At 37.9% G+C, this 12,663-nt stretch overlaps 1 protein-coding gene across 1 annotated transcript; it reads right to left on the reverse strand.

The window, feature by feature from the left end:
• Positions 1-4,870: 4,870 nt before the first annotated feature.
• SCG2 (secretogranin II) lies at positions 4,871-10,393 on the reverse strand. The gene is made up of 2 exons (XM_012761073.2): positions 10,242-10,393; positions 4,871-7,164 (listed from the first exon to the last, which is right to left on the reverse strand). Exon 2 carries the CDS (start codon positions 7,148-7,150, stop codon positions 5,291-5,293), a length of 1,860 nt encoding a protein of 619 aa, XP_012616527.2. The 5' UTR covers positions 7,151-7,164; positions 10,242-10,393; the 3' UTR covers positions 4,871-5,290.
• Between the last annotated feature and the right edge of the window lie 2,270 nt (positions 10,394-12,663).

Below are 12,663 nucleotides of genomic sequence, written 5' to 3' on the forward strand. Positions count from 1 at the left end.
ACAGTAGAATTTATGAATTTGGAGTTCACAGAAACATTATAACCTGGACATACAGATTTGAAAATTGTTGGCCAATAGTTGTTGGTAAAAACCATGAGGCTTGGATGGGATCACCTAAGGAATGAGTGTAGATAGAAAAGAGAAGGGTTCCAACGTCTAGGCTCTTGTCTCCAGTGTTTGAAGATCAGGGAGATAAAGAGGAACAGCAAAGGAGGCTGAGAAAGAGTAGCCACTGAGGAAGGGGAAAACCAGGCATATTCAGTGGCCTGGACACCAAGCAAAGAAGGCGGTTAAAGGTGAAAATGTGATTGGCTACTGCTGCTAAGCCAAATAAGATAAGGGCTTCGAATTGATTGATCATCAGATTTGTCAGTATGGAGTCATTGTTTATCTTGACAAGAGCCATTTCTGTGGAAAGTGGGAGCAAAAGCCTTAAGGAAAGGGATTTGAGACTGGGAAGGGACAATTTAGGTAAGTACACACAACTCTTTAAAGGAACTTTTCTGTAAGGGAAAGAAGAGACAAGGGGTAGTAGATGTAGGACAAAGTGGGGTCTGGAGATGGCTTTTCTTTGCTTGTTTGGTTGGTTTTGCAGATGAAAGCAAGCAGCCTATCTGTACCCTGATAGCAACTGTTCACTAGAGAGGGAAGACTCACTGAAATAAGGGTCTCAAGTAAGTGAGAGGGCAGGACTGAGTGTACAAGTGGAAGAGTTAACCAGACAGGAGCACACACCAGTCCCTTGGTCCTCTACAAAAACAGGAAAACAGAGAGTGCATCACTACAGATGCAGGTAGGTGGGTCAAAGTTAAGATGGGGATCAATAGACCATCTCCTCAGGGAGATGCTTCATCTTTTTTCCAGTGAAAGAGGAGTGAGAAAATCACCTGAGAGCATGGATTGTGGTGGCAGTGTTGGACAGTTCCAGACATGCAGAAAAGTATGACATTATTGTCTAAGGAGTGAGAGAGTGAATGGATTAGGGTATGTGAGGATTACAGGACAACGTTATGGGTCACTTGAGGGCAGTAATCATGAATTTGTAGTGAAATCAGTCAGTGTGTGTCGGTATGTGTCTTACTCCTGCTGCATTCAGTTGCAGGAGAGAAGGTAAGAGTGGGTAGAGAATTGGACTGAACCAGAGTTGTTGTTTAGGAAAGAGATAGCAATGGAACATGAGAGATGGAAGAAAATTAAGATGTTTACAACAGAGTGATTACAGTGACTCACCATCAAATTTATGCTTGACAAGGTGGGTGGTGAAGAATAAAAGGGATGAGAGAGAGTGGAAAATTGGTAGGATGCATCGATTCCATTTTTTTTTTTTTTTTGGTGGATATAGAGATTATTAAAACTGCAGCACCAAAGGAAGTATACTGGATCTAAAGAAAGTGGCTGTTATAGTGAAATGTTTGGAATTGAGATTTAGGGTATGTTGCAGTTATTAGTAAGGAAAAGATCAAGGGCATCACCATGCAAGTGAAGAGCTGGTAGACGGTGGAGCCCAGGGGACTGGAAAAACCAGCTTACGGATATTGAAATCAACACGTGTTAAGACAGATGCAATGTGATAGAAAGAGCAACAGTGAGCAGGAGCCACTACCCCTAATGAATGAGAAGCTACCTGGGGCAGTAGATGAGTGCAACAGCAAGGAGTAACGGTGATGGCAAGAGATTCAATGTTGGATATTTTTATGGAAGGAAGAATAAAAATGTGCTATAAGCAGCAAAAAGGAGCAAAGGAGAGAGCTACAGGGGAAGCAGAAACCTGAAGGGAGGGGTAGGTTTCCCTCAGAGCAAGGAGTGGAAGAGAATATTCATAGAAGGGGTCAAGGGTGCAGGGTATTTTACTTCTGACTGACCTTGAGTATCAAAGGGCATAGTGAAAAAGGTTACACACTAAGGTAAGGAGTAGGAGTTGTGTTCCAGAATGGTGATATACAGGGTTTAGGGAGGTTTGAGCATGGGAGAAGAGGGAGGACTTGAAAGTCTTGTTACATATAAAGAACACAATCAGAGTAGCCCTAATTGTCCCCAGGGCAGGGGAGAGAGGCTGTGAGAGATGAAGGGAAAGAAAAGTTGGTGGGTGGGGGGTCTTGCAAGAGCATGCAGGATCCCATCTGATTACTGCTGATGGGGACACAGACTCTTGCAACAGGACAGTTTAGTGAGCAGTTTCCTTTTTTTATTATTATTTCAGAATATTATGGGGGTGCAAATGTTTTGGTTACATAAATTGCTTTTGTGCCACTTGAGTCTAAGAAGTGTGCCCATCTCTCAGATAGTGTGCATTGTACATGTTAGGTGTAAATTTATCCATCACTTCCTCCCCCTCCCACCTGCTGGATTTCTGATGAATGTTATTGCCATATGTGCACATAAGTCTTGATCCATTAGTTCCAATTTAATAGTGAATACATGTGGTGTTTGTTTTTCCACAGACAGCTTCTTTCTCCTCCCAGTGTCAGCCTGCAGAGGGTGGGTGTCTGCTTGGGGGGCTTGAGCTACACCTGACTTCTAATGAAAGAGGCTTCTGGGCAGGGAGAGGGCAGTTTGTCACCTACATCCTTGAATGGTACTTACAGCTTAATTTCTTATGCCTGGGAGCAACATACTGATGTACTTATGAAAAATAAAAACCACTTTGAATCAGAAATAAGTCTGATGAGTCAATAGCTGGGGATATGGTGGTAAAGCAAAAGGGCAAAGATGTGTGCTGACTGATGTCTGCAGGAGGTTAGGGGGAGATTATATATTTCAAATTAAAATATCTCCCCCGCTGCCAATCCTGATGCTTGAAAAGTCTCTGTTAGAGAATCCTGCAATTTCAAGCTTAACGGAGAACAAAGCAGCATGGGGCAGCCAAAAGAGTGTAGGGTGTGGCATGCCCTTAGTCTGTGTATAAAACCCAGCCCAGAGCCTCATCAGTTGTGTCGTGTTGGTTAACTTTCTGTCATTGCCTAACCTCTCAGGAGGATGTTTAAACATCACGGTGAAGGCAAGTTTCTTCTGGGTGGAGGTGCAGGTGCCAAGTTTGTATTTCTGCTTAAGGCTACCTTGGAAATAATCACACAGTGACTTAGGATGCAAGGAGTGACTTACTGCATGATACAAAGATTGGAGAAAGTATACAGTGGGCAGAAGGTGTGTGTGGACACCTATAAAGCATGGTGTATAAATATGCTCCCTAGTCTTTACACCGCATAAATGTCCTAGATCTCTCCACCAAAAGGACCCCCAATTTGTTCTGGGGCCTCCCCTTATGTCTGACTCCATGCATGGGAAAGCATCAGACCCACATGGAAGGGCATAGCCTCAAGAGCTGTGGTCAGTCATGGGTTAAAGTCCCACTCTGCCACTAGCCAGCCGTACAAACAAAGCTGCTTATTTCACCCCTCTGTGTTTCCAAAGATACGAATAGCATCAATCTCAGAGAGCTATAGAGACAGTTAACTGTGATAACCTGTGAGAAAGCCCCTTCTGCAGAGCAGACACCCCAAAATGTCTAATTCTGAGTACCACATTGTGAGGCAGAAACTCCCTATCTTCAAAGTATCTGAGAGGAAAGTCCATGTATTAGAAACACTGTAGAGATCATCGCCTCTAAGGTCCCTTCCACTTACAGATTCTAGAATTCCATGTAATTGTATGATAATTGGACAGAAAAGAGTCTAGAAAAAATTATAAATTAGGAAAACCTACAGTGTATGCCCCAAGACCTCCAGGCCCTCCCACTGCCTTCTGACAGTTTGGGAATCATGTCCTGCCCCCAAGACACATGCTCATGAGGCACAGACACACGCACACACACACACACGTTCTCCCTTGGAGGTGACCCATACTGAGATCCCAAGAGCCTCTTATCATTCAACCCCAATGTCCCATCCCCCTGCTGAAAGGGCACTTCCCAGAGAGGCCATGTAGTGAAGGGGTTAAGAACACAGATTTTGACAACTCATAATTCTGGGTGACTCTGGGAAAGTTATTTCACCTTTCTGTTTTATTTTTTCTGATGTAAAAGGGAGGGGGTTGGAAAGAGACACTTGACACTGATGTATGGACAAAACAAAGTAGGTAAAGTAGGTAAAGTAGGTGAAGTGGTTAGTATAAAGCCTGGAGCACAATAAGCACTCAATAAGTGATAGCTATTATTTATTTCTCTGTTTGTGTATGACCATTATTGTTTCGTTGCTGTACATATTTTCTTGCTGCAGTTGTTGATTCCCTGTTGATGTGTTAGGGTGCTGATACTGGGTTGAAGTTAGATGTATTGTAATAATTATGCACTGCTCACTAGTGCAGGAGAGAAAGCTGATTTGTTTTCACTGTGACTGTGCCCATTCACTTCCCCAGCAGTCTGTTTGGGGGTTGTTTGGCCCCTTCACGCCATACAAAAGAGGCAGCAGCCTTGTCACCTGGGGACCAAGGTGACCTGGGAATAGGCAGCTTGCTTCCAAGTGTGTACTCATTTTTGATTGCCCTGTACACAGCATTTTCTCTTTTCTTTCTGTTTTTGCTAGCTATGGGTATTAAAGACAAGTTTCTTTGATTTATATAAATCAAAAGTGAAAGATAAACATATTACACCAAAAGGCTTATTCTCTAAATCATATATATAAGAAAAACCATGGGCAAGCATAAACAGTAGGCTGTTAGAGGATGCTGCATTCTCCAAGCATACAGCGTGAGCACATATTCAAAAATCATGACTTCTTACCTGCTTGGTTGGGGAAGGCAATGATTTTCTCTTCTGGCTTGCTCCATCGTCCTTGTTTCTGGTTTTCCAGAATGAAGAGTCCAAAGTTATCCAGAAATAACATTTATTAATCAACAATAAAACACACAATAGAAAAGGCCTTATAAGTAAAACTATATATTTATAATGCTTTATTTTTTGCTCCAGTACTCCACAAAACACTACAGACAGTAACAAAATAATTCAATAAATATTAAAAACTCTCAAGAGAATTATAGGACACTCTTTACCATATGTGAGCATCAACAATGCCACAGCCATTAGATACACTATTAAACACTATCATAGATATCTTTCTTGAATAATGGACATAATAAATTTTTTATCCAGGAGTCATAACATTTACACATATCCATACACAAGAGAACAGCTCAGAGGAAGTGAAGCAGACTCCCCAGTGACCTGGATTCATCTGCCTGTACATCATTTAAAGATATTACAGTGTTAACAGGATAGAAGTCAACACACTAAAGAGAAATGCTGGGGTTTGCTTGGGGTGGGAGAAGTGAAAGTAGGGCGATTAATGAAAGCTGCTTACATATTTTCCATTGCTCTCTTAGCAATGTGCTCTTTTCCCTTCTCTGCTTTTTCTTGGTTGAGGTATTCCAGCACTTTCATTAACAGATCTTCATCCAAGTACTGTCTGTTTGGGATATCGTCATTCTTCGGGGGCCCCACAGGAAACCTTTTGCTGACTGGGGCCAGCTTGTCAGTCTCCTGAGAGCTGCCTTGATTCGAAGGCTCTTTGATGGTTTTCTCCATTTGGTCTTCTTCCTGTAGGTCATCTTCAGATGAGCCTTGACTGGGAACTCGCTTCACCTGGTTTGAATTGATGATCTCAGGGTATTTAACTAGCATCCTGGCCAAGTACTCTCCTAATTCTTGATCCTTGTCACTCAGGTTTTCATATGCCATTTGTTTGTTTTCGACATCTGGCATCCAGGAAGCTTTGGGAAGCTCGTTTGCTCCAGGTTTTCCAGGACCATAGGGGAGCCTTGGCAGAGCCTTCTCTGGGTTATATGGATTGGGAAAGTAGGGAGGTTTCTGACTTGCTGCCCCCTCCATCCCTAAAAGATTTACAATGTCCTCAACACTGAGTCCATCTGGTAGATCCTCTGTGCCAGCACGACCAGGTGTTTTGCGGTAGCCACTCTTGGAGAGCACTTTATTTTGGAACAGGTCTGGATGGTCTAAGTCAGCCTCCGAGATGTCGTCTAGGTCAACAGGAAGTTCAAGCTCCTGCTCCGGTTCCACTGATGCACTTGGCTTCTCCCCACTTTTGAGCATTTCAATTAAGTCTTCAGGGGGTATCTGGAAATTCTTTGAGATTTCTATCAGCTGATAAATAGACTGAGAATCAAGTGGCTTCTCAAAAAGCCTGGTTCCCCTTTCCCCATTTTGCCCATTCAGTGACCTCCCACTTCCTGCAGCTTTCACTAACCTTTTCAAATAGGCAATTGCTTTGGAGACATCATCTGAAAGTTGGTCTTTACTCTCTTTCTGGAGTTCTTCGTCCTGGAGGTCAAGCTGCCCTGAACGTTTCATTTCATCAGTGAGTTGTTCATTTTTTTCGATCTTCTCTTTGCTGTCTCTCACCTCTTCCTGGGTTTGACTCTCTATTTTCTCCTCTACTGGGTTCCAGTCTTCTCCCCCAACCACGTCTTCATAGGCAATGTTATTGGCCTTGTAGACATCATCTTCATCATCTGTGTAAAGTTTCTGCTCCTCATCAACTTTCTCACGCTTCTGGTTGTTTGGTACTTTCAGCTTCCCCAGCTCTTGGAAGACAGATTCCAGTGTAGCCAGACTTTGAGGGGTATATTGTTCCTCCACTATTTCATTTGTGCGTTTAAAGGGGTTGTCCCTGGAATTCTCTTCATACATAGGAAGGAATCGCATGTTCTTGAGTTTTCTCTGTGGCCACTGTTGTGTTTCATAATCATCACTCATGTCCATTTGAAAGTTCTTTTCTGAATTCAAGGCATAGGGCTTGTTTTCTTTTGGTGCAGACTGGGCCTCATTTTCAGCCAGTCTCAAAGCTTCAATTACCATCCTCATCCATTCCTCTTCACTCAGTGAATCCCTTGAAATTTCTGGCAAGTAACTTTCATCACCATTTTCTTTTTGCTGAAGAGTAACAGAGACACCTTGGTAGGGATTATAGTCTGGGCTGCTTTCCTCCTTATGAGCTTGTTGTCGGAGCTTTTCTATGTACTCCAAAGCCCTAATCATTTCAGGATTGGGAAACTTTTGGACACTTTCCAATCTGAGATCTGGTTCTTTGTGCAGCAGCTGGTTTCGCTGAAATGAAGCTGCTTCAGCCCCAGAGATGAGGAAAATTAAAGGGATAAGAGATAGGGCTGCTCCAAGCCAGTGGGTCTTAGCTTCTGCCATGTTTGAAAGATTTCCTTAAAGGATAAAAAAAAAAAAAAAACATGAGTTATCACAAATGAAACAGACTAGAATGCATTATAGCAAAAGAAATAATTGACCATTGAGGGACAAAAAACATAGCAGAGATTATGTCACATTAAATTTAGGATAACTCTTTTTTAAAATCCATGATTATTGCCTATATGATTCCCACAAGCTAACCACAGGAATCTTTAGCAACATTTTTACTCATTTACATTAAAATTGCATAGCAATCTTTTGATTAAAACAATAACAAAAACACTGATATGAGATTTCTCAAATTTTATTTTGTCATTTAAAAAATATGTACTTTGAATTTTAGTATATGTTCTTTCTTTTTAATAAAGGAGAAAAGACTTTCCAATATGTTTTAGTTCTCTTTCATAGCATTCCTATTGAAATCATTAGTAAAATGATTTTTTGGCTTAATTCAAAACATACATGTACACACACACATATATACACACAAACATACACACGATTACATCCTTAAGGTTTTGTCAAAAAGCGTGTGGTTTATTTCTCAGTTGTCCATCTAATTTTGTTGTTGAAACACAGCAGTAGTGACATAATCGTAATCTGTGAGTGATACAGTATATAGTGTCAATCATACTGAATTATCTCAGAAGGGAGTTTTATTCACATATATTTTTCAGAAACAATTTGTTCTCAAGCTGACACCAATCCAACTATCAATTAATAACCTCCAGAACATGGGTCTTCTCGGATCTCAGCTATTAGCTAAACCAATGAAGTTTCTTTCTGTGTAAATATGCCAAAATAATAAACTGTTTTAAAATCTCTGTGCCCTATATTTCTTCTAATAATTTTATTATGACTGTCTTGCAAAATGCAATTGTGGTTATACTTTTCATCAATCTTCAAGAGTGTATAGTAAATAATAACAGATGCTACACAGAGAAAATAAGTTTTTTTAACTAGTCTATTTCTGAACTTGTGAGTGTTCAGATTCAGTTTGTCTTATGTCTGTGTCTATTTTGGTATGGACCTGTGAAATCTTAAATGACTCATACTGTTAGAAAAATCTTAAAATAACCACTATGTGACTCCCAATTTAGATAAACACAGATGATGTGTTCAACTCTTCCTACTTAAAAATCTTCATTCATTTTTTTCTCCAATGCCTTAAAATCTCACATATGAACTAGCAAGAGGATTTGTTTTTTACATGTTTTATATTTGGCATTGTTAGTAATGCCATGTTTTATATTTGGCATTACTAACAATGCCAAATATAAACAATGAAACTAACAATTAAAAAACTATTTTAATACTTGGAATTTTGTTATAAATAAAATGAATGTAAAAGAAGTTACAGAAGTTCATAATATCTTTATGGGATCATGGTTGTGTGATGAATAAGCTAAGTTACATATGTACAATTTTCTATTAGCTTAGATATCAACTGTAGAAAATATAATTGTTCACTAGATCATATTAGTGATTAGATAATGTTTTCGGTTATTAAAGCTCCAAAATAATTGTAGTTATAGTAACATTTTTAGCATAGATACATGTATTTATTAAAATGATTCCCATTTACCAAACTATTTAATTTACTGAAAGAAAAACCTCTAAAGGCATTTTAAAGAATACTTCCAAAATATTTACTATGAATAGAAGTTTACTATAAGTAACTTTATTCATAAAATTCTTAGGTTTAAATGAAAGTACATTATACATTCTTCACATTATTCCAGAATTAATTTAGCTTTGGTAATCAATTTTCAACATTGGCATTTGAAATAATAATCTTAAAGACCAATAAGCTTATTTTCTTTGAAAGCACTATTTTGAAATATTTTTAACATATGGGTTATGTACTTGTCTTTAAAATCACTATTTTGGAGATGGGCTTTGCTGTAGAGTTGAAGCACAGTACTTCATTGCAGTTTTTTAAACCACAGCCTAACATGTGCTATCCTTTGGTTATCTCTTCATCTACTCAGGAGCAGTTTGCACAACATAGTTAATGTCTTTGAGTCTTACTCAAAGGATTCATTTCCCAGGTGGCAGCGCTTTGAAGAAGTAAAGATGTTTTCAACAGCTCTAATACTCTTTATAGGGTTTGATTTAAAATTGAATTTTCTAAAATCTAAATAATTGGAACATTATTTCTTCCTTGATAGTGATTATGAAAACCTCTCAAGTTAAAATGTCCTTCCTATTGAAATCAGACTAGAGCATTGACACATGCAGGTGGAGCAATTTGAGCAATTCAACTAGTTCAGAAATAGAAAAAAAGAAATACTTGTCCAAGTCAAAATCTTTAGCAAAATATTGTATCAGCTCTTTCCATCAAAGCATAATAATAACAACAATAACATACAGTTAAGAATATTTCATCATATATTCAACATTATCATTTCTCTGTAATTCATGGTCACATCCAACCTATAACTCAAGATAATATTTTACCCTGGAAAAAGGATGATGCCTGAATTTAGGATCATTCTAAGCTACTTTCCTAGGACTAAAATTAGGAGATGATAATGTAAACCCTTTCAAATATATCAGTTCAGAGAATAATTTTTTATGGTTAGTTAATTTAGAGCTCTTGTAAGGTAAATATCAAAGAAAAAAAAACTAGTTTCAAAATTTGCCATCTCTATACCTTTAACAGCCATTGAGTCCTTGGAAACCTACTGTTAAGAATATTAAGCATATAAATTATACCCCTGGCTTTGTATCTGGTTCTTAGAGAAAGAAACAATATATTATGGAAAGAAACAAGGTATCAAGCTTGGTTAACTTCACATTAATATGTATATTGACACTAAAATCCTTGGCTTTTTCACTCTTCTTGTTTATGGCTATCTAAATAACATTCTCATTGATAAATATTCAACATCAAGTAGTATAAATCGTAGACTAAATTACATATACACACATATGTAGCATCCTTACTTGGCTGATGAGCAGCAGGTTGCTATTCAGTTATTCTATCAATATAAGCTTTCAAAATGTTGTTTTTCTTCTCTGCTAGGAATTAAGGGAAGAACATGTAATTTAGAACTTTCCAGTAAATCAAAGAGAAAAGCAGTCTTACCTCTTTTCTTATATGGCAGAGAAGGTCCACAGCATGTTCCTCGCGGTTCGCCAGGAAAGCGTCTCGGGCCGTTTCAGCACCCCGGACAGCTCCTCCGCTTATAGGGAGCCGCCGCGCCTGACTCCGCACTGCCACACTGACGTCACCAGGCTCAGCCACGAACCCGAGCACAAGCGAGCTTTTTCAAAGAACCGGAGAGAAAATAATCGCCTTATATATTTTTTTTTAAAAAAATGTTGCATGCTTACGCCACCTGTCTTTTTGTGGCAAAAATTGCAATTTTCTTTTTTCTCTTTGAAACTTGAAATAAAATGCTCTGCACAATTTCCTTTACAAAGAAAGAAATCTGTCGGACAGACATGGCTAATTGTGCAAGATAATCTCATCTAATATCTTGTTATAAGAGTTTCTTGGTGTTGTTGTTGTTGTCATTATTGTCATCATTGCTATAAGAAAGTTATACAGACAAGGATTATTTTTTTTCTTCATTGCCCAAAATGAAATTACATTATCATTTCCTGGTATACCCAAGATAAATGGAGGATACATTATGAATATGAAAGGCCATATTTCATATCATGACCACAGCCAGCATTCTTTTAAAATCATATTTATTTGACTAAAAAAGAGATTGTCTCTCTTTCAGGTGGGAGGCAACTTTAATAGCTTTCAATGTAGTTTTTGAAATGAGTATTCATAAGATTTCAACTTTGGTAGTTAGTAATTCTTTATGAATTTGTTAGTATCCTTTACAGTATCTGATCTCAGAAAGGGAAGGTCAGAAGTTGAGTTCTGATGAAAATACCTCCATCTACTAAGAAAAAAACAAGTCCTTTTACTGTTTAAGAAAAATATGACACATAATTGGAATGTATTTGCAATTGAGAGGAAGTTGTACTATAAATATTTTCCTTCTCCTATTGAATCAGGTGAACTGACACCTTCTGTGAATGTGACCAATCTAGAAAATAATATAGCAGTTAAATTCCAACCTCTTAGATTTATAATTCATAGCCATTGCTGTGCTTTGCCAGGTAACAGGACTTTATATTTTAATAATTTATATACATCTAAATTTTTAACTTAATTTATTAAAGATATGAGTTTTCTAAAAACTATATGTGTTGAAGTATACTTTAAGTAGGAAAAAGAATCTTGCAATTAAAATATAAGAGATCCTTTATGTTTCTGCTTAATGAATAGCCACTGATTTATCCATTCAATTAGTTGTAATATCTACTAGGTGCTAGATAACATTGCTAACTGCTGGTGATACAAAAAAGAATGATATTTTCTTTTGCCTTTGAGAAGCCTTTAGCCTAATGAGAAAGACAAACAAATAAACAGTTATAATAATTTTGATAAATTGGAAAGCACCAAGAAAGAAGTTAGCCAGCAGTATTTGGGAGCATTGTGAATAGCCAGTTGTTTCAATCTAGAAATTCAGGATGAAAAAAAAATCTCTTGGAATAAAGTCTTAGCTGAGATTTCTTATTATCAAGTTTTCTTAAAATAATTTCTAAGTATACTAGCTAAATCGCAAAACTCTTGAATTTCTTGAGAAAATAAGGAATAATTTAAAATCTTATAAAAAAAATCTTAGAAAAAGTGGCCCTAGATTCTATTTGCTCTTCTGGTTAAGATATTTGATTTTTTCCAAATGACTAGGAGACTATTATCTGTGGATTGACATAGAACTCACACAGACTCAGACTGGAGTCATATGGCCAATTAATCCAACAAATTTTTTCTTCATAATGGATTTTTAGAGCATGGTCAAATGCTGAGTTAAAGAGACATAAATATGATCCATTTCTCAAGCACCATCCCAATGACAAGAGCTCATTCATTAATATCCTTAGCTGTATAGACATGATCAGATTTTCTTAAATCTTAGCAAAGGCCTGGCTAGCTGCTATGAGTTTGATCTAATTTTCTGTCCAGCAGTTCTATGTGGCTAGTTGAACTAACTTGTATCAACACAGCCTCAGAAAATTCTGCATGTTTATTCTTAAAATGTTGAGTTCATTCACCATCAGTCTCAAAAACCCTCAAGGAAGCCACTCCTGACCAGGCTAATTTATTTATGTGGAACAGAACGGTTTTGGCAAGAACCAGAAGACATGTAAAATCTCATTCAAAAACTCCAAGTAGAAGTGATATGTCAGGAGGCAACCACTGGGATGGCCTGGCTTCATTAGGCTCCAGGTGTGGGTAGAATAGTAACCCATGTGTTGGTAATTGAATTCCTGCCTACTTTATGATGTTATGACAAATACTTATTTATTGAGTTGCATTATGTTCCAAGCACTGTATAGGGACCCTAATTTAATCTCCTGATAGCTATTTTTATCTCCATTTTACAGATGAAAACACTAAAGTTCATAAAGAAGTGAGTTAGCCACTATTTTCTAAATCATAA

The sequence above is a fragment of the Microcebus murinus genome, chromosome 8, assembly GCF_040939455.1.
Source record: "Microcebus murinus isolate Inina chromosome 8, M.murinus_Inina_mat1.0, whole genome shotgun sequence".
In the NCBI taxonomy this organism is placed as follows: domain Eukaryota; kingdom Metazoa; phylum Chordata; class Mammalia; order Primates; family Cheirogaleidae; genus Microcebus; species Microcebus murinus.